The sequence below is a fragment of the Pleurodeles waltl genome, chromosome 6 (genome assembly GCF_031143425.1).
Source record: "Pleurodeles waltl isolate 20211129_DDA chromosome 6, aPleWal1.hap1.20221129, whole genome shotgun sequence".
In the NCBI taxonomy this organism is placed as follows: Eukaryota; Metazoa; Chordata; class Amphibia; order Caudata; family Salamandridae; genus Pleurodeles; species Pleurodeles waltl.
The window spans coordinates 30,612,726-30,634,773 of NC_090445.1; the positions used below are offsets into that span (position 1 = coordinate 30,612,726).

Genomic DNA, 22,048 nt, shown 5'->3' on the forward strand with positions numbered 1-22,048 from the left:
ACTTCTTTGTAAGTTTACATTTGTTTTGGAATTCACAAAACTGCATTTGAATAGTGGGTCTGAGAGTGCAGAAACTCTGCAGTCGGGGCGGAGAACTCCACACATAAAAAGATACAACATGCTTATCATTTTATGTGCGAAGTTCTCCGCCCGACTGTGGAGCCTCCGCGCTTGCAAACTTAGTATTAAAACGCAGTTTGGTAATTCCAAAACAAGCGTAATTTACACAAAAAACTAAGTTTACCTTTGTGAATCAGGCCCAGAGTCATCAAGATGAGTGGGTTCTATTAGGCAACAATGCTCCCCAGCAGGTTGCTTACAGGTGGTAGGGTGGTGATTGGCCGGCAGTTCTGAGAGAGCATAAAGTCAACGTTGGATGCTTTGTCAGTGGAGTGGCAACTCCTGTCTACAGTGGGCCGCTAGAGTGCCAGTGCATATAGAGATTGAAAAGCTGCAACAGCAGCACAATGGCCGGATCAAAGGACTGAATAACTGACACAGGGCAAATATCTCCTTGAGAGCAAGGCTTAATAGAAGGTAGGAACTTGCAGAGCTCCGATTTGTGGCCGGCTTGTACGAGCAGGTGACAGAAACTGCAGCAGGCGGCGGTGCCACTGACATTTGAGAGCTCTTCACACCAGCACAGACGTTCTCAATTTTACAGTCGCAGGAATCCTTTAATACAACATGGGGCTTTCACGAAGGATTTAATAACCAGTAGGAGTGAGGAGCACTTGGCTAATAGAATCAGAGACAGAAAGTCACTGGATCTTGTGATGAAACGGGCTTTCTAAACAGGCATGTACAATTTTTTTGAACTCCAAGTATCCTCCTCGAAGAAACCCTGGAGGAGGCTACAGCTATCCTCAGAAGGCTGAATTCTAGTAGCAGATTGAATCCCACGCTCATTTCCTACAGGACCCAAGTACGGAGGGTCAGAGAGAGATGAAAGAGACATGCATTGGGTGACACTTGGGAGAGTTAACATTGTGAGTTTTTATACCGCGCCCAATGCCACCAGCCCTCCAAGCGCCACTCTACTTCAGCGCCAATGCCCTCACCTTGCTCCCGCCTCTCTTCACCCGGAAGCGGTCGTCCTTCATCAGGCAGTCCAGCAGCTCTTCCATCTTCAGCTCAGAGACACTGCATGGAAAGAAGCGGGGGTCAGTGCAATGCACAGTGGTACAGAGGACCCAACAATCCATCCCTGTGTTCATCACAACAGCATTAACCCGTGTGCATCGTCATGTTAAGAACAATGAAACAATGCCTTAAACTGGAGGTACATCACCATCAGAAGACTGAAAATTGCAGCAGCAAGCTACAGGATAGACTCAATGTAGGGTGAAAACTACAACTCCCATGGATTCTCTACAAGAAAGCTACAGGTTGACATCTTTGCCAGTGGTTTGCCACTTGTGCATATAGAACTCACGCCCCCTTTGCAAACTGTTCTCCAACAGTTTCACACCACAAGTGCAGTGAGTCTGTGACACACTTCTATTCCCCAGCAGCATGTGGAGTCTAGCAAACACACCTTTAAAATAACACATCTGCAAAGCTATAAGACCGCAGCACAAATTGGCACAAAGCAAACAGAAGACATAGTGTGGGCACTACAAGATCATGGTAACACACACAAGAAGCATGGCCCCCAAACCCTAACAATTACTGGCAAAGCCAACAGGACCAGCTTTCTTGTGCTGCAATCCCAAAGGCACTCACATTGGCAGAGACATTTAGGTATCATCGAAAAGGAGCCCACCTCTCTGATACGACGGGATATGCACAAGTAAGAGTGCATGAAAAGAGGAAAAAAGCATGTGAAAAGGCTGGTAGGGCTCAATCCGAGAGGTGAGCTACTCCAGACAAGTGCCAGCAAATGCCTCCAAGAGCATGCAGAGGATCCTTAAAAAAGACCAGCTTTTTCACTGGTATCCTGTGGCTGGCTGGGACAGCACCACGCATAGCTAAATTAAGTAACGTACACGACAGCTGCATTTGCACAATGTAAACGCGACAAGTAACAAAGGGCCAGATGTAGCAACCCTTTTGCGAGTCGCAAACGGCGAAAATCGCCGTTTGCGACTCGCAAACGTGGGTTTGCAATGCACAAATGCATATTGCGAGTCGTTACCGACTCGCAATATGCATGTGCGACTCGCAAATAGGAAGGGGTGTTCCCTTCCTATTTGCGACTCGCAATGGTATGCAATACCATTTGCGACCGCATATGCGGTCGCAAATGGCATCGCAGTTACCATCCACTTCAAGTGGATGGTAACACAATCGCAAATTGGAAGGGGTCCCCATGGGACCCCTTCCAGTTTGTGATTGCACCCAAAAATATTTTTTCAGGGCAGGGAGTGGTCCAAGGGACCACTCCCTGCCCTGAAAAAACCGAAACAAAAGGTTTCGGATTTTTTTGAAATGCAGCTCGTTTTCCTGTAAGGGAAAACGGGCTACATTTAAAAAAAAAAAAAAAAAAACTGCTTTATTTAAAAGCAGGTCGCTAACATGGAGGCCTGCTGACGTCAGCAGGCCTCCATGTTAGCGAGTGCCTATACTCGCTATGGGGCCGCAATTTGCGACCCACCTCATTAATATTAATGAGGTGGGTCTTTGCGACCCCATAGCGAGTCGCAGTCTGTGTCTGAGACACCGTTCTGCATCCGAATTTGCGATTCGGAAATTGCGAGTCGCACCGACTCTCAATTTCCGAATCGCAAATTCGGACTTTGCTACATCTGGCCCCTAGTTAGGTAAACCCAGAAAACCTTAATTGACTACAATCCAAAGAGGATGAGATAGCCTCTCGAATACCAATCTTCTCCCTTTAAATAGGAGGCAGGGAACAAATTTCTTTTTAGTTTTTGCAAAAGGATATCGTTCTGACAGGAAGGCAAAAGGCAAGGTCAGCATTAATGAGCAAGTTACTTACTTTCGGTCAAGCTCTTTCTGATGGATACTCTATGTAACTGAAATTCCTCATCTTTAGAATATTTCCCAGGAACCAGACTGGATCTGGAAACTTTTCACAGCATTGATCCCATATGCATCTAGCTGGCATATATGCACTGCCTCCGTGCATTGATATCACATATATGCCAATAGACACAATTCAGGGGGGAGACTCCCGATTTTTTAAGCCAAAAATTGCTTTTTTTGGCCACATTCTGCCTGAAATTGCCTCTGCTTCAATAGTAGTCGGTGTGGGGGTGTACATTATTCCAATTAGGATTTTTAAAAACTCCCACATTCCCCTTCTAAAATGTTGCAGAATATCGTTTCATGCTTGAATCTTTATCCACCTCCAGACACAGAGCACAAAACAACTGTCTGTACCAGTGTGCAGAACTCCAATTTGGGACATTTTCAGATGCAAAAGGTCACTGCACAGAACAGGGAGGTTGAAAGGAGGAGCAATCAGTGGTTAGATACAAAATCCACTAGAAAGAGAGTAACCCCAAGTAATTAACTTCTTCCTTTGATGGATACTTCTAACCGCAGATTCTTAATCTTTAGAATATATAAAAAAGCAATGCCTCCCAAAGGTGAAGGATCTGCAGAGTGAACTCAGACCAAAATGTCTTGCAGGACTGAACAGGCAAAATGTCCTTGTGTTGAGACCTGGTGGTCAATGAAGTAGTGCTTTGTAAAAGTATGCACCGATGCCCACGGGGTAGCCCGGCAAAAGCTATGGACAAGCACCCATCATGCAAACATAGTGGTAGCAGCCTCAGCCCTGGTGGAACGGGCTCTCAGACCTTCCGGAGGCTGCTTCGCGGCAGATCTTACTGCAGAGAACTATCCACCTCAACAGAGTCCGCTTCTGTAGCGCCCTCCCTTTCTTCACCAAGGTGAACCCCACAAAAAGCTGGTTGTCCACCCTATGGTCCTTGGCCTCAACAATGTAAAAGGTTATAGTTCTATTGGGGTCTCCCCCCTCTTTTCAAAGGATGAGGCAGGGCAGAGAATGCTGAGAGAGTCATGGATTGCTCGATGTGGAAGTGAGTCATGAATTTTTGCACAAAGGCTGCCCGAGTCCTCAGCTCCAATTTGTCCCAAAAAAAGGTGGTATAAGGTGGCAGCCTCCAAAAGTGCCTGAAGTTCACTCACTAGACGAGCTGAGGTGACTGCAATGAGGAAGACAGTCTTTAGAGTCAGAAGACCAACGAGCAGCTGCTCGACTCGAAGGGCGTGCACATATGAAAGGTCAATACAAAATTAATGCCCTGCTGTGGCGTCCCAAAATCTTTGGGAGGGAACATGCGAGTCAAACCTTTAATAAACTCTATCACAACAATTGATTTAAACAAGGACGGTTGGTCCAGTAAACGAAAAAGGTCAAAGGGCCAACAAATCACCTTTAGTAGTGCCAACAAATCACCTTTAATAGTGCCCACAGTGAGGCCCTGCTGGGCCAGGGACAAAACACAAAAAATATCTAACAGCTTGGTTTGCAAGGAATCTGTCTTGTCAGAGCCTGACGTAAATGGACCCTGTAGTTAACACCTGGCAGTAAGGAAGACGTCCACAACCTCTAGAGGTAGATCGAACAGTCAACTGGCACTACTCAAACTCAACACACGGAGGTGCAGATTGTGTAGGTTTGGGTGCAGAACCTTGCCCAGCTTCTGCAACAGAAGATCTTGCTGGAGTGGTAGCCCGACTGGGCAGCAGACGCTCATGCCAGAAGTTCTGGGTACCACACTCTCCTGGCCCAATCTTGAGTCACTAGGATGACTTGTTTAAGGTCGTTCCTGATCTTCTTCGGAACTCTGGGCAAAAGAGGCAGAAGCAGGTAGGAGTATTTGAGTTTTGTGTTTGATTCAAGCTGGAATGCTACTCCAAGTAAGTGTTTCTGGGGGAACTTCAATGAGCAAAATGTTTGACACTTCAAGCTCTTGATAGTGGTGAAATGATCCAGTCATGATTCTTCCCCCTTTCCGAAGATGCCCAGTGCCACCTCGGGATAGACGCCACTCGTGGTCAACAAGTCGATGCCATCTGAGCTTGTCCATCCTGGCGTTTAAAGATCCCGCCACGTGATTTACTATAGTGGAAATACCCTGATGCCCCACCCAACTCCAGAGGCGCAGAGCCTCATGGCACAGGACCCCACTGGCGCTGCATTTTTGCAGTACTACCTGCTGGAGGTGTAGCCTGTGAGAAACTGCATCAGCCTCCCCTGTATGAGTGGTAGGAAGGCCTTCAGCGACAGAACGTTGGTCTACAACTCCAAGGAGGGTCTGCCGCTAGTCCAAATGTGGTTGAGCAACCACCACTGCAGATCGCATGCCGTCTCCTTCAAAAACTGGATAATATCTGACAGCTTTCCATGGTACTAGAAATTCAGATACCACTGCAGAGCCCGCATATGTCACCTTGTGTATGCCGACAAGTGGGATGCAAACAAGAGCAGAAGCCTGAGAGCTGCTATCGCGGAGACCCAGGACAGAGGCTAACACATCGGGATCATAACCCAAAAGTCCTGGGCTTCTTGCCACTGCTGGAAGGCTCCTGAAGTGTAGAGAAACAAGGATCTTACCAATGAAAGGCAGCATCTGCAAAGATGTAAGATTCAACTTCGGCTCTTTCACTGAGAACCCCAATGATGTCCGGAGGTTTGCCATCATCTGGCGGTGACCTATGACTGACTGCGGTGAGCCCGCCTTCAACAGCCAGGCACCAAGGTCATGGAAGGCTGCTATCCCCAACTTCTGAACATGTATTTGTATTTTGTATTTATAAAGCGCATTCCGGCCGAGGCATCGAAGCGCTAAAAAGGTAAGAGACGCGTCCGCTGTGTGAGAGAGAAATCAAAAGAAGGCATTAACGAGGAAAGAGCCATGTTTTGTCTAACTTCCTAAAGACTTAAAAAATGTGTTCCTTCCCGATAGTCAAAGGTAGGGAATTCCAGCATTTCGATGCAGCCACCGTAAAGGCTTCATCTCCCCGTTTTAACATGGGTGGCAACCATCGCCATTACTTTCATGAACGCCAGAGGGGAACTAGTGAAGCCAAAGGGAAGCGGCAAACTGAAAATGCTCCAGGCCTACCTTAAAACCAGTTGGACTGCAGGACACGTATATGAAAACAGGCACCTTGTAATTTCAGGGATACCATCTAGGCGCTCGGGTGTAGGGCAGACAAAATTTGGGCCACTGTGAGCATTTTGCATTTGTCCCTCCGCAAGGAGGCATTCAATGGACAAAGATTTAAGAAAGGCTGAAGGCCCCTGTCCTTCTTTGGCAGAAGTAAGAATAACAACCTGCCTCTATTTCTGAATCCAAATGCTCTTGAAAGCTTACACCTCTTGCATAGGAACGGGCAGGTGCTCCTCTAAGAACCGCTCTGATGAGGGCAGGTAGAAAAAATGGGAAGGGTACTGCCACGCGTAATGATTTGGAGGACCCATCTGTGAGATGTGATGGATCACCACCTTCGGATAAAAGTGCTGGATTTTGCTTCCCACAGGGTGGCTGTGTGTCACTGACCGCAAGCTAAAGGGGCTTGGAGGCTGTTGCCAAGGGATGAGGGGGGCTGAAGGAAGTGGTGTCCTTGCTGACCTGCTGGTTGCCTACCACATCTATGCCCTGACCTTGAAGGACTGATGAGTCAGAAACAGAGACTAGACAGACTGGAATTACTATGTGCCAGCCCCATGGAGTTACCACAAAAGTTCTGAAACTGCTTACAGAAACTGTTTGGCAGCGGCCAAAAACAAAGCATGCCATAGCCCTACTCTTCTTGGAACCTTTCAAGGTAAAATCAGTTGTTTTTCAAATAGGTTTGAACCACTGAAAGGCATATCCATATGGAGTGTCTGTACATCCCCAGGAAAATCCATGAGGCATATCCACGCGTGACGGCCGAGGACCACACTGATGCCAGTTATCCTTCTTAGACAATCAGTAGTATCAATGCCAACATGAATCAATTATTTGGCTGCATCTTGACCATCCTGAATCATCTGAGCAAAGGAGATGGTGCCCAGGTACCATCTGCAAGATCTCACTGGCCATGTCTTACACTGAACCAATAAACAAACAAACTACATTGACCGACCTCAATGCTATACTGGCAGAGGAAACCATCAGTTTCCCAAGTGCCTCAATCCTCTCAAACTCCCCACCTGGGGAAGACGTAGGGAATGAATTTGGGTTCACCACAGTGGCAGACGTGTGAACAACCAGACTCTCTGGATTAGTGTGTTTATTGAAAAAAAACTGGGTCGCCAAGTGCCAGTTTATAACATCTAGCCACCTGCGATAAATGGTCAAGAACAGGGCCTTAACCAGGTGACCATCAAGGTGTCATTAAGGGAAGGGAGCCAGGACTCAAAAATGGCTGGCCCGGGTTGCAGAACGTCTGCAAGAACATTAATATTAAACCCAGTTTTAAGCAGTTGAAGGTCAAAAGCCACAGGTAAATGTTGCATTACCTTGACAAAATAAAGCACTGTCCTCCACTGGCAGACCAAAAGGCAAATTCAACCAAAGTATCAAACCCACTTCCTTCTTGCAAGTCCATGTAAAAACTGCCATCGTAATGAGCGGGGAAGCCATCCCCATCCCTATCGTCAACATCTGCGGGTGGTGGTAAGCTTTGATCAGAATTTGAGCCAAAAAGACAATGTAGCCTCTGAGGGCACGTCCACGCAGGATTAGGCTGAGACTGAGCAGTGACCGGTTGTGCTGTATTAGATTCATAGCGCAACCTCGGTCAGGTTCACGTCGAAGCCAAATCAGGTTCCATCATTTGAACCAACAGTATAATGAAATCACGGAAGGAGGGACTGGCGCAGGTCATGCAGCCAGAGTGGAAGTCTGGGCCAGAGTCGGTATGGAGCCTACAATGGATCCAAGGAGGACAGACCATACCGAAGGCGGATCTGCAAGCTGAGGGCACCCAGCTGATCCTTGGGATCAGAACTTACATAACACGAAGGGTGCCAAATATACGCAGCATGGCCTCCTTAAAGATCACGACCTGCTGCAGCATCACCGATGGGCCGGAAGTCGGGTTGCACTAGGATTAACGGTGGAATCAGCTCCTCAATCGGATCTCTCTGCAGGGGTTTCCAGCTAGTTGTCTGCACACGGTGTGATATTGCCCCTTATCGGGTGACCGTGTGATGGGAGCCCATATTGTGTAACACATGGTGGCACCGTACGAGTCGGAAGTTCTGCAGTCACATTTCAGGCTACAGAAGGGTAGCCTCGGTGATGCCACCCTGGTGACTAAAACCTGAATGTGATCACTAATGTGAGGGAGAGAGGCGGGGTAAGGAAAGAAGGATGGGATCCGCAGGGGCAGTAGAGGGGCACTGCAACATGATGGGTATTTAGGTGGTGGCACCAGAAAATGTGTCCAAAATGCGACCCACCGACATCTCTGCCGATGCTCTTCATCGATGCCGATGCTTCTCCAGTATCGATACTCTCTAAAGGTCAGTAGCTGTAGAGTGCTGACTGGCACCATTTTCTGCTACTCCAGTAGTGGGACTCACACACAGCTACGCCAGAACATCTCAATCCCACCCAACAGCACTCTTTGCATCTCAATCCTGCTACATAGCACTCGTTATTACACTTCTGAGAATCACAAACTTCTGTCAGTTCAATTCAATCATACCCAAGGCGGACCGAAAGGACCTCAAGAACCTCCGGCCCATCTCTCTGTTCCCTTTCCTGGCAAAAGTCATCAAGAAGATTGTCAACAGGCAACTGAACCACTTTCTTGAGGAAAACACTCTGGACTCATTCCAAACCGGATTCCGCAACAACCACAGCACTGAAACCGACGATATCAGGACACTACTTGACTAAGGTGAAACCGCGGCTCTCATCCTCCTGGACCTCGCGAAACCTTTGACACCGTCTGCCACCACACCCTACGCACACGCCTCAATGATGCAGGGATCCACAACAGAGCCCTGGACTGGATCACCTCCTTCCTCACCGGCAGAACCCAGAGATTCCGCCTCCCTCCATTCCGCTCTGAAGCCACCAAGATCATCTGCGGTGTACCCAAAGGGTCATCCCTCAGCCAGACCCTCTTTAACGTCTACATGACACCGCTCGCAAACATCGTCCGATCACAAGACCTCAACATCGTCTCATACGCCGACAACACTCAGTGGATCCTTTCCCTCACAAAGGACCCCGCCACCGCCACAACCAACCTCCAGGAAGAAATGAAGGCCATGGATAAAGAACAGCTGCCTGAAACGAACTCTGACAAGACTGAGATCCTCATCCTCGGTTCAACCCTCTCCGCCTGGGATGACTCCTTGTGGCCTGCCGCACTGGGAACCGCACCGACAACTACCGGCCACGCACGCAACCCAGGGTTCATCCTGGACTCATCGCCATTAATGACCCAGTAAGTCAATGCCGTCTCTTCCTCCTGCTTCAACACCCTCCGCATGCTTCGGAAGATCTACAGATGGACCCCCACCGGAACCAGAAGGACAGTCGCCCAAGCCCTCATAAGCAGCAGACTGGACTACGGCAATGCCCTCTACGCAGGAACCACGGCCAAGCTCCAGAAATGACTGCAACACATATAGAGCGCCTCCGCATGCCTTATCCTGGACATCCCCCGCAACAGCCACATCAGAGCTCCCCTGAGAGATCTGCACTGGCTCCCCGTCAACAAGAGAATCACGTTCAAGCTCCTCACCCACGCTCAGAAAGCACTGCACAATGACGGACCAGAATACCTCAACAGACGACTCGCCTTCTACACCCCGACCCGCCAGCTTTGCTCCACTGACCTTGCCCTCTCCACCGTTCCACACATCTATAGAACGACCGCCGGTGGCTGATCGTTCTCCCACCTTGCCGCCAAGACGTGGAACACCCTTCCTATCCACCTGCTACAGACACAGGACCTGCTAACCTTCAGGAGACACCTCAAGACCTGGCTGTTCGAGCAGCAGCAGCACCTCCCCCCCCCTTGAGACCCTCATAGGCGAGTAGTGCGCTTTAGAAATTCTATGATTGATTGATTGATTGATTGATTAATCCTGCAGTACCTTTTGTTATCCCAGCACTGATAACCGCCACACATAGCAATGCCAATGTACCTCAATTCTGAAATGGGCACTGCCATGCTAGTCTAGTAATTGGAATGAGACACACACAACTCTGCTGATGTAAATTAATTCTTACCTACAGTGCCCTCTGCCACTAAAACATTGATAGCTCCATATACACCCTGAAACACACAGCTCTGCCAAGGTACCTCAATCCAGACCTGCAGCAGCCCCCACTATCCCAACCCTGATGCCCCACCTCTACAGACAAAAACAACTCTGCAATGCACCTCAGTCCATTACCCCCTTTACCTAAACCAGGGATGTGGAATTCCTATCGCCCCGGACATCTTGTTTGGGGTCAAGGGCAACAAGTTTTTATGTTTACTTTGTCCTTGTCCTCTGCAGCACAAACCCTTTGGCTGCTTGTTTACAGAGAGTGGAACTCTCTGCAGTTGAGGTAATGTGTTTCCAAAAGATAATGCTGTTCGAACTTGTATTTATGGTTCATTATTTGAAAGCCTTCATTATTAGGGTGAGTGCTGTAAATAAATGTTTTAAGGTCACACTTCACTACTGACGTTAGTTCCAGTACAAAAAAAAAAAATGTGTATACACATGTTTGAAAAGTTTAGGCTATGAGGCTAAGTATAATGCTCCCAGAATGCTCTCTGATTAGATGCAAATTAAGTGTCATTTAGTAAAATGTGTTGATGCATGCTAGTATTTCCCAAAAATATTTCTAATGGAAAATCAGTGTAACCATTTTCAACATGAATATGGGAAGCATGAAAATAAACAAACACTGACAAAGCCAACTGATCTGACATATTTTTATAAGTCTTTTAGTTTCATCAATGCGTGTCTTGTTTTGACATGGCTTTTGTAACACTTTATTGTTGTGGGAGCTACCAGGCCCTCAACATTGTAACAAACACTGGCAAAAAAAAACCAAAACGTTTTTGAACTCTAAAAGCACACGTTGCCACCAGTGGCATAACAAAGGCCCCGCAGCCGCCCTCCAGGGGGCCCCTTCAGCACAGCACCTGCCCTGAGTGAGTCTGGAGAGGGGGCTCCTCCATGTTCTTTGCAAAGGGGCACCCTCCAGTTTCGTTACGTCACTGATTGCCACTGTAGTTCCTGACACTGAACAAAACTACTTTGTGTGCCAATATGCTCCTTGTGGAAGAGCAGAATGCGATCACTCACAGTAAAGCCAGCCAAAAGAGAGAGAAATAGAAGTTTAATAAAAACAAAATGTCTTTGTTAACACCAGACCTAATTAGGGACCAAGACCCACATGTAGGTAGCTTTTTGCATGTCGCAAACAGCGACTTTCGCTGTTTGGGACGTGCAAAAAGCACATTGCGATGCACAAACCCAGTTTTGCGATTTGGTAACCTGGTTACCGAATCGCAAAACGGGTTGTCGCAATTAGGAAGGGGTGTTCCCTTCCTAATTGCGACTCGCAGTGCAATGTAGGATTGTTTTGTGACCGTGAACGCGGGCGCAAACCATTTGCAGTTTGCACCCATTTCAAATGGGTGCTAACACTTTCGCAAAAGGGAAGGGGTCCCCATGGGACCCCTTCCCCATTGTGAATGTCACTGTAAACATTTTTTCAGAGCAGGCAGTGGTCCTGCCTGCTCTGAAAAAATGAAACGAAAACGTTTCATTTTTCGTTTTTGTAATGCATCTCGTTTTCCATTAAGGAAAACGGGCTGCATTACAAAAAAAAAAAAAGAAACTGCTTTATTGAAAAGCAGTCACAGACATTGTGGTCTCCTGTCTCCAGCAGGCCACCATCCCTGTGAGGGCCGCTATTCGCAAGGGGGTTGCAAATTGCGACCCACCTCATGATTATTCATGAGGTGGGCATTTGCGAAGCCCTTGCGAATCACAGATGGTGTCAGGGACACCATCCTACATTCGGATTTGCGACTCGCAATTTGCGAGTCGTAAATCTGAACCTACCTACATGTGGCCCCAAATTCTTAAAGAAAGTCACAAAAGTGCACCCATGGTATATGTCGTACCCCTATAAAATATTTGTGAACTGTATTTTAGCATGGGTAAATACGCATGTGTAGATTTGCTCATGTGAAAATCTATTGAGCATTTGCAAGTTCATTTTCCCTCCAGCCACTTTCTTCCCAACCCTGGAAGAAGTTCTAATTCTGGCATTGTCAGGAGTAAATGTCCAACCTTTCTTATTATGGGAAAATATTAGAGAGAAGCTGGTGAAAATCTTTAAAACATGCAGGTTAGTAGGTTTGCAGACTCAAAGGCATTCCAGCCCTGGAACTATTGCTTAATGCTTCCTCCAGCCCCAGTATGCAGATCTGCAGAAAGGTGGCAAAATAAGGAAATTGCTACAGTAGGGATTGAAATTGCAAGTATTCAAGCCCTACTATGGTAGTAGCCCTGGCATAATCAGAGAGGCTATTATCAGAGCTCTTACATAATGAGATTGCTGCCATAATTTGTCGCCACACTACATGGCACCAAAGGGACAAGTAGATCTTTTTACAGGACAAGTAGATTTGAGAAGCAACCTGTCCCCTGGACAAGTAGATATTTTAATAAATTCCACACCCCTGCAAACCCAGTGATACTGTCTGGCAGGGGTAATTACAGAACAAGGACGTATTACCAATGGATTTATCTTCCAACTGAACAGATGAGCAGAAACTCAGAATAAGTAGGGTACCTCTGGGGTACTCTTCATGTTTACACTTCCCAAAATCCTTTGCTGGTGGTGATTATTAGGCAGTTACAGCAGATCCACCATTATGCTGCCATCCGAGCGCAAACTCTGCATAAACAGCTAAGTTATGCAGGATGCAAGCAAGGCTTGCACCAAGCAGTATAATGCCTCCACAGCCCTATAGCGCCACACAATGTGCTTAGAAAGAGCTGTACAAATGGCACTAATGGGCTATTTTTTGTTTAACAGTGGCTATGGTGCATGGACTGTTTCCTAGCTGGCACGGATGATCAGCGTAAGAGGCTAGCTTTGGAGGAAAGTGTGAAAAATTGGTACTGGCAAGGTGTGTGAGAACCTGGCAATCGTGATATTGGGACTAGAAAGGTTGCCTGCAAGGCTCTGTCTTGTGTTCCCCTTAGCAACTTTTTTTTTGCCTCTGCACACACACATTCATGCATGTTTGCTGAAAACTCCCTGTGGCATGGAACACAGCTCAGAGCCAAGAGATGTGGTACTGCTATGCACTCCATGTGCACCATCCTTCAACGAGCATGGCTATCATCTGCTCACCAGGCTGTACCGCACCGGCAGAGGTGGCAGAAACAGAAGAGAGAGCAGGACAGGCCTTTTTGCCTGTCACATGTAAAAAAAGAGTTGCATAACAGATTGTTTTAAACAGGTTTACCAGTCCCCTGGAACCAGATCTTCAATCCGTCACTGTGGAACAGACAATGCATATGTATGTAACTTGTGTATGTGTGGTAGGACGTGCGTGGAGTGTGTGCTACATGTGGCTGTGGCCACCCAGGCACCCACCTGGATTTTCTGCACATGGGTGGTACTTAAGATTTGAGGTTGGAGAGAGGCCCTGACAGAAATGTGAATTGCAGGTCTTCTCCAAAGCATTTCTGTGGTCCTTTGTAGTGGAACAGACTTCTGGGTGTGCAGGGTAGAAACCAAAGGGGCTCTCTGTAGTGAATTGAAAACCTCATGCCCTTTACAGCGCTACTGTTCCCTGGAATGGTGACTCTCAATGGCGTGAGCATTAGTTATATGGGAAAGCCTCTCCTTTTGTGCCTGTTTTGGGTCTCCCCTCCCAGAAAGCTCTTAACTCCTTCCCGCCTTCCTACTGAGAGACAAAGATTATGGCTGGACAGGTCTAGGAAAAAACACACATGTCTAGGTAAAAAACACAAAAGTCAGGAACTGTCTGAAACAGACCCCAAGTTTGCAGAATTCAAAGACTCTGTCTGCAAACTTGGTATAAGTATGGGACAGAAGCCATGATCCAGTGCACCAAGATTTCTCTAAAATCCTGCGGAAGGATGTATGGAGAATGAGAAACCTCTGTGCTTGATGGTAGAAGTCTACTTACAGCTTTCTTTCACTAGGGTCTGGGACCTGAAACTAAACCTACCTGCGAGCAGGAGCGGCCTTGGCCGGACCTTAAGGGAAGGAGGCGACTGACTGCTCAGGGGGTTCCTGGAAGTGTCCTTGCACAAAGAAAAGGACTAAGAGGCGGTGGGCACAGCGTGAGGCAACCTAGTGAAGGATCTACTCTGCCAGGCTGTTTGTGGAACTCTTAGAACACTGAAGGTCAGTGCGAGAAGCTGCCAAAGATAGTGTGAGAACCTGCTTTTGTTGCTAAGCAGTGTGAAAAGCTGGCACTAACTAGCAGTGTGAGAAGCTGGCACTTTTGGCAGTGTAAAAAACTGTGAATTACTGGCAGTGTGGGAAACCGCACTATTGGCAGTGTAAAAAACCATCACCGAATGAGAGTGTGAGAAGCTGGCACTATTGACAGTGTAAAACTGGCAATGAATGGCAGTGTGAAAAGCTGGCACTGAATGGCAGTGTGAAAAGCTCAAAGCAGTGAGCTGAAGAAAAGCTCACAAAAGTAGGCAGTAGCTCCCACTGTGGTGGTTTGAGGCCTGGACACCGTCAGTGTGTGATCACAAATCAAATCAAATAAGAACACTTTACTTGGCGATGTGCAAATGATTAATATGCTTTCTCTGAAACCCAATTGTCACAAAATTTACTGTCTGTAAATGAGAGTGCACTGTCACATCATGCCTTAGTATGAAAATGTCACTTACCCAGTGTACATCTGTTCGTGGCATCAGTCGCAGTAGATTCGCATGTTCTGCAATAGCTCGCCATCTGGTGTTGGGCCGGAGTGTTACAAGTTGTTTTTCTTCGAAGAAGTCTTTCGAGTCACGGGACCGAGTGACTCCTCCTTTTGTCTCCATTGCGCATGGGCGTCGACTCCATCTTCGATTGTTTTTCCCCGCAGAGGGTGAGGTAGGAGTTGAATTGTAGTAATAGTGCCCATGCAATGGAGTGACTAAGTATGCACCTATTTAAGGTTGAGATGATACATATATAAATAATTGAAGGTAACTTCCAAACTGCTACAGGCTCCCGGGGAGGCGGGTGGGCACATGCGAATCTACTGCGACTGATGCCACGAACAGATGTACACTGGGTAAGTGACATTTTCAGTTCGATGGCATCTGTCGCTGTAGATACGCATGTTCTGCATAGACTAGTAAGCAGTTATTTCCCCAAAAGCGGTGGATCAGCCTGTAGGAGTGGAAGTAGTCTGAAATAATGTTCTTAATACGGCTTGACCTACTGTGGCTTGTTGTGCGGATAACACGTCTACACAGTAGTGCTTGGTGAATGTGTGAGGCGTAGACCATGTGGCTGCCTTACATATTTCTTGCATTGGGATGTTTCCTAGAAAGGCCATGGTAGCACCTTTCTTTCTGGTTGAGTGTGCCCTTGGTGTAATGGGCAGCTGTCGTTTAGCTTTAAGGTAGCAGATTTGGATGCATTTAACTATCCATCTGGCTATACCTTGTTTTGATATTGGGTTTCCTGCATGAGGTTTTTGAAATGCAATAAATAGTTGTTTAGTCTTTCTGATGTTTTTTGTTCTGTCAATGTAATACATCAATGCTCTTTTGACATCTAATGTATGTAGTGCCCTTTCAGCTACGGTATCTGGCTGTGGAAAAAACACTGGAAGTTCCACTGTTTGATTTAGATGGAACGGTGAAATAACCTTTGGCAAAAATTTAGGATTGGTCCTTAGGACGACTTTATTTTTGTGTAGTTGTATAAAAGGTTCCTGTATTGTAAACGCCTGAATCTCGCTTACTCTTCTTAGGGAAGTAATGGCGATGAGAAATGCCACCTTCCAGGTTAGGAACTGTATGTCGCAGGAGTGCATGGGTTCAAAAGGTGGACCCATAAGTCTAGTTAGGACAACATTTAGGTTCCATGAAGGAACAGGTGGTGTTCTTGGTGGTATAATTCTCCTAAGGCCCTCCATGAATGCTTTAATGACTGGTATCTTATATAGGGAAGTTGAATAGGTAGTCTGCAGGTATGCAGATATTGCTGCAAGGTGTATTTTAATGGAAGAGAAAGCCAGGTTAGATTTTTGTAAGTGAAGCAAGTAACCCACTACATGTTCTGGAGTTGTGTGTAATGGTTGTATTTGATTAATATGGCAGTAGCAAACAAACCTCTTCCATTTACTTGCATAGCAGTGCCTGGTGGATGGCCTTCTGGCTTGTTTTATGACTTCCATACATTCTTGGGTAAGTTGTAAGTGCCCGAATTCTAGGATTTCAGGAGCCAGATTGCTAGATTCAGCGATGCTGGATCTGGGTGTCTGATCTTTTGGTTGTGCTGTGTCAACAGATCTGGCCTGTTGGGCAATTTGATGCAGGGTACCACTGATAGGTCTAGCAGCGTTGTGTACCAGGGTTGCCTTGCCCAAGTTGGTGCTATCAATATGAGTCTGAGTTTGCTTTGACTGAGTTTGTTTACCAGGTAAGGAAGGAGAGGGAGAGGAGGAAAAGCGTAAGCAAATATCCCTGACCAGTTCATCCATAGGGCATTGCCTTGGGATTGTTCGTGTGGGTATCTGGATGCGAAGTTTTGGCATTTTGCGTTCTCCCTTGTCGCAAACAAGTCTATCTGAGGTGTTCCCCAGAGTTTGAAATAAGTGTTCAGAATTTGGGGGTGAATTTCCCATTCGTGGACCTGTTGGTGATCTCGAGAGAGATTGTCTGCGAGTTGATTTTGGATCCCTGGTATAAATTGTGCTATTAGGCGAATTTGGTTGTGAATTGCCCAACGCCAAATCTTTTGTGCTAGCAGGCTTAACTGCGTGGAGTGCGTCCCCCCCTGCTTGTTTAGATAATACATTGTTGTATTGTTGTCATGTTGTCTGTTTTGACGAGAATGTATTTGTGAACTATTATTGGTTGGAAAGCTTTTAGTGCTTGAAAAACTGCTAGAAGTTCTAGGTGATTGATATGCAGTTTTGTTTGATGTACGTTCCATTGTCCTTGTATGCTGTGTTGATCGAGGTGTGCTCCCCACCCTGTCATGGAAGCATCTGTTATTACGTATTGTGGCACTGGGTCTTGGAAAGGCCGCCCCTTGTTTAAATTTATGTTGTTCCACCACAGAAGCGAGAGGTAAGTTTGGCGGTCTATTAACACCAGATCTAGAAGGTGACCCTGTGCTTGAGACCACTGTGATGCTAGGCATTGTTGTAAGGGCCTCATGTGCAGTCTTGCGTTTGGGACAATGGCTATGCATGAAGACATCATGCCTAGGAGTTGTAATACCATCTTTGCTTGTATCTTTTGTGTTGGATACATGCGTTGTATGATGGTGTTGAAATTTAGAATTCTTTGTGGACTTGGAGTGGCTACTCCCTTTGATGTGTCTATTATGGCTCCTAGGTATTGTTGTACCTTGCACGGCAGAATGTTGGATTTTGTAAAGTTGACGGTGAACCCGAGTTTGAAGAGGGTTTGTATGATCTGATTTGTGTGATTTGAGCACTCTATGAACGAATGGGCCTTGATTAGCCAGTCGTCCAAATATGGGAACACATGTATTTGCTGCCTTCTTATGTGTGCAGCGACTACCGCTAGACATTTGGTAAAGACTCTTGGTGCGGTTGTTAATCCGAAAGGCAGTACCTTGAATTGGTAATGTATTCCTTTGAATACAAACCTTAGGTATTTCCTGTGCGATGGGTGTATTGGTATATGGAAATAAGCATCTTTGAGGTCTAAAGTTGCCATGTAGTCGTGTAGTTTTAGCAATGGCAATACTTCTTGTAGTGTGACCATGTGGAAGTGGTCTGATTTGATGAAAGTGTTCACTACTCTGAGGTCTAGGATTGGTCTCAGCGTTTTGTCCTTCTTTGGTATCAGAAAGTACAGTGAGTAAACTCCTGTGTTTATTTGTGTGTTTGGCACTAATTCGATTGCATTCTTTTGCAATAGTGCCTGCACTTCTATCTCCAGGAGATTGGAATGGTGTGTTGTTAAATTTTGTGCTTTTGGTGGAATGTTTGGAGGGAATTGTAGAAATTCTATGCAATAACCATGTTGGATAATTGCTAGAACCCAAGTGTCTGTAGTGATTTCCTCCCATGCTTTGTAATAATGACCTATTCTTCCCCCCACTGGTGTTGTGTGGAGGGGGTGAGTGACATGTGAGTCACTGTTTAGTAGTAGGGGTTTTGGGGCTCTGAAATCTTCCTCTATTTCTAGGGAATTGCCCTCCTCTATATTGTCCCCGAAAACCTCCTCTATACTGTCCCTGGTAACTGGACGGTGTTGCTTGTGAGGTGCTGGCTTGTGTGCTCTGACCCCGAAACCCCCCTCGAAAGGGCGTTTTACGGAATGTGCTGTAATTCCCTCTGCTCTGCGGGGAGTAGAGTGCGCCCATGGCTTTGGCAGTGTCCGTATCTTTTTTGAGTTTCTCAATCGCTGTGTCCACTTCTGGACCGAACAGTTCTTTTTCATTAAAAGGCATATTGAGAACTGCTTGTTGAATCTCTGGTTTAAATCCAGACGTTCGGAGCCATGCATGCCTTCTGATAGTTACAGATGTATTAATTGTCCGTGCAGCTGTATCTGCAGCGTCCATGGAGGAGCGGATCTGGTTGTTGGAAATGGTCTGTCCCTCCTCAACCACTTGTTTTGCCCTATTTTGTAAGTCCTTGGGCAGATGTTCAATGAGATGTTGCATCTCGTCCCAGTGGGCTCTGTCATAGCGCGCAAGTAGTGCCTGGGAGTTCGCGATGCGCCACTGGTTTGCAGCTTGTGCTGCGACTCTTTTACCAGCTGCATCGAACTTGCGGCTTTCTTTATCTGGGGGTGGTGCATCTCCAGATGTGTGAGAGTTGGCCCTTTTCCTAGCTGCTCCTACAACGACAGAGTCTGGTGGCAGCTGTGTAGTGATGAAAACCGGGTCTGTAGGAGGCGCCTTATACTTTTTTTCCACCCTTGGTGTGATTGCCCTACTTTTGACCGGCTCCTTAAAGATGTCTTTTGCGTGCCGGAGCATACCAGGGAGCATAGGCAGGCTTTGGTATGAGCTGTGGGTGGAGGAGAGTGTGTTGAATAAAAAATCATCCTCGACCTGTTCTGAGTGGAGGCTTACGTTGTGAAATTGTGCTGCTCTAGCCACCACTTGAGAATACGCGGTGCTGTCTTCTGGTGGAGATGGCTTCGTAGGGTATGCCTCCGGACTGTTATCTGACACTGGGGCGTCGTATAGGTCCCATGCGTCCTGATCTTGGTCACCCTGGCTCATGGTGGTGTGAGCTGGGGAGTGTGATGGAGTTTGTGCTGGTGAGACGTTAATCACGGGCGGAGGAGAGGGTGGTGGGATAACTCTTTTCACCACTTTTGGTTGTGGTGTCTGTTCAGTCTGGAACTCCAACCTTCTCTTTCTCCTAATGGGGGGAAGGGTGCTTATTTTTCCTGTCCCCTGCTGTATGAAGATACGCTTTTGCGTATGGTCCACATCAGTTGCTTGTAGCTCTTCCTCAAACCTATGCTTTTGCATTTGGGAGGTTAGCGAGTGCTCTTCTGTATAAGAGCCTGAAGCTGGGTCGCTTGCAGTTTGTTTCGGCATCGAAACCCTGTCTGCGTGTTTTTTCGGCTCCGAGGTGACTTTTTTCTTTTTCGGGGCCGAAACCTCTCGGCGTCGATCTGCTTCGGTGCCGCTGTCTCGGCGTCGAGCCGTGTCCACACCAGCATCTCGGTGTCGAGGCTTGTCTCCAGCACTTTCTCGGTCCCGAGAAGGCTGCGTGCCGGTGTCTCGGCACTGTTTGGGCCTTTTTCGGTGCCGACGGTCGGTCACCGAATTTATGGGTGGAGCCATGGCCGGATGGCAGTGGCGTCCCCTGGGCCTTGTAAATGTTTCTCTGTGTGGTTTTCGACGTCTTACTCACGGTTTGTGTATCGTCGAATCCTTCGGAGTCTGAGTCTTGGATCGAGAAGGTACCTTCCTCTTCTTGTTCCTCGAACTCCCGTTGGGCTGTCGGTGCGGACGCCATCTGAAGTCTTCTGGCTCGACGGTCTCGGAGTGTTTTTCGGGACCGGAACGCACGACAGGCCTCGCAGGTGTCTTCGCTGTGCTCAGGTGACAGGCACAGGTTGCAGACCAAGTGTTGGTCTGTGTAGGGGTATTTATTGTGGCATTTGGGGCAGAAACGGAACGGGGTCCGTTCCATCGGCGTTCTTCAGCACGCGGTCGGGCCGACCAGGCCCCGACGGGGGATCGAAAAACTACCCCGAAGGGCACCGGAGCTCTTCGATCTTCGATGCGGAATGTAAGTACGCCGATCCCGAACGCAACAATACCGACGAAAATCTTCCGAAATTAGCTAATTTTCCGTTCCGAAACTCGGAGCGACAGGAACACGTTCGAACCCGATGGCGGAAAAAAAACAATCGAAGATGGAGTCGACGCCCATGCGCAATGGAGACAAAAGGAGGAGTCACTCGGTCCCGTGACTCGAAAGACTTCTTCGAAGAAAAACAACTTGTAACACTCCGGCCCAACACCAGATGGCGAGCTATTGCAGAACATGCGTATCTACAGCGACAGATGCCATCGAACATATATTTATTAAAAGTGAGTGTTTGAACATAGACAGAGAAATGCTACAGCCCCTGGCCGATGGTAATACTATTAGTAAACTAAGAGGCAGGTCAGGGATCATGTGTACCCTCTGAGGGATAGATTCTTGGGTCTTCATTTATGAGGATGTCACGCAAAGTCGCCTCGCTGCACTGCAGTGCGGGCAGGGAAAGGGCAGGAAAGCACCATATTTAAGGCAATACGGCATGTTCCTGTCCTTTCCCATGCACTGGCACTCAATGGGCTTCTTAGCGCCAAAGCAGGCACCCTTGTAAGATGGTGAAAGGGTGTCTGTGTTTTGGCCAAAGGTGCCTGTATTGCACGCAGGATTGTTTTTGTGCACAAAGGGACACTTTCCTGCAGAAAGCAATCCTGGAAGTCATATTCCTCTTCTGTGTGTGCTGCCGAATGCTTTAAAAGAGGATGAAAGAGGAGAAATAGAGATATTTCTCTTTGTTACGCTTCCCATGGGAAGGTGTAAAATTTTGGGGAATACCCAGGTTTACAAGTTCTTGTAAATCTAGGGATGCATCAAAATCCTTAAGAGATGCGTGGCAACACCCATGCAACGCCGTCCCAGGACAGAGTAACACAGCACAGGGATTTGTGCTGTATTGCGTTACTCCAGATTTTTGGAGCCACTCAGAACCACGCAAAGTGGCTTTGCACGGCTTCAAAAATCTGCCTTAAGTTTTGTGTCACTCTTGAACCACGTTGCGTGGTGCAAAAGCGATGCAAACAGCCTCATAAATAGGCCCCACTTTATAGATGGAGCAAACGTTTAGTCTATTTAATCAATCAAAATAGGTTTTTTTGGACAGCAGAAATGCTGAACTCACATATTAGAAGGTTAAGTCTTATATGAAAATGAAGTAAGAGGCGATTTGCCTAGGATCATACAATTTGAGCCTCGTTTACAGGTCAAGTACATTACAGTTAGGTCGAGTAGATGCAGGTCTAGTAAAATTTTTATGATTTTTCGAGGCCTGCAAACAGATGAAGATTGGGGGTAACTCAAGATGTAATCAGCAGCTCTGTGGGGTGATGGAAGCCTTAACACAGAAGCGGCACCAGCCCCTCAAACCAAGTGCACCCCACGTCTCTAACCACACACCTGACATCCCACCCTTGACCCCCGCCTCTCACCAGACCCCCGTGCACACAGGTTACAGCCCCACCACTGCCGAGGCCTCAGATGGACAAACTATGTGACAAATGGATCTTTAAATACAGGAGGGCGTGCAGACCAGGGAGGAAGAGGAGGGAACACAATCACACAACCAGACGATAGCTACATAGAGAACAGAAAAAAGGATACAAAA

The 22,048-nt window shown here is 47.2% G+C and overlaps 1 protein-coding gene across 2 annotated transcripts in view; it reads right to left on the reverse strand.

The window, feature by feature from the left end:
• Nucleotides 1–22,048, reverse strand: part of DDX31 (DEAD-box helicase 31) — a 302,158-nt gene that overhangs the window by 84,532 nt on the left and 195,578 nt on the right. For both annotated transcript variants that reach the window (XM_069237113.1, XM_069237114.1), the window contains one exon: nucleotides 1,062–1,143. In XM_069237113.1, the coding sequence (XP_069093214.1) occupies nucleotides 1,062–1,143 (82 nt within the window). The remainder of the gene's footprint in view (nucleotides 1–1,061; nucleotides 1,144–22,048) is intronic.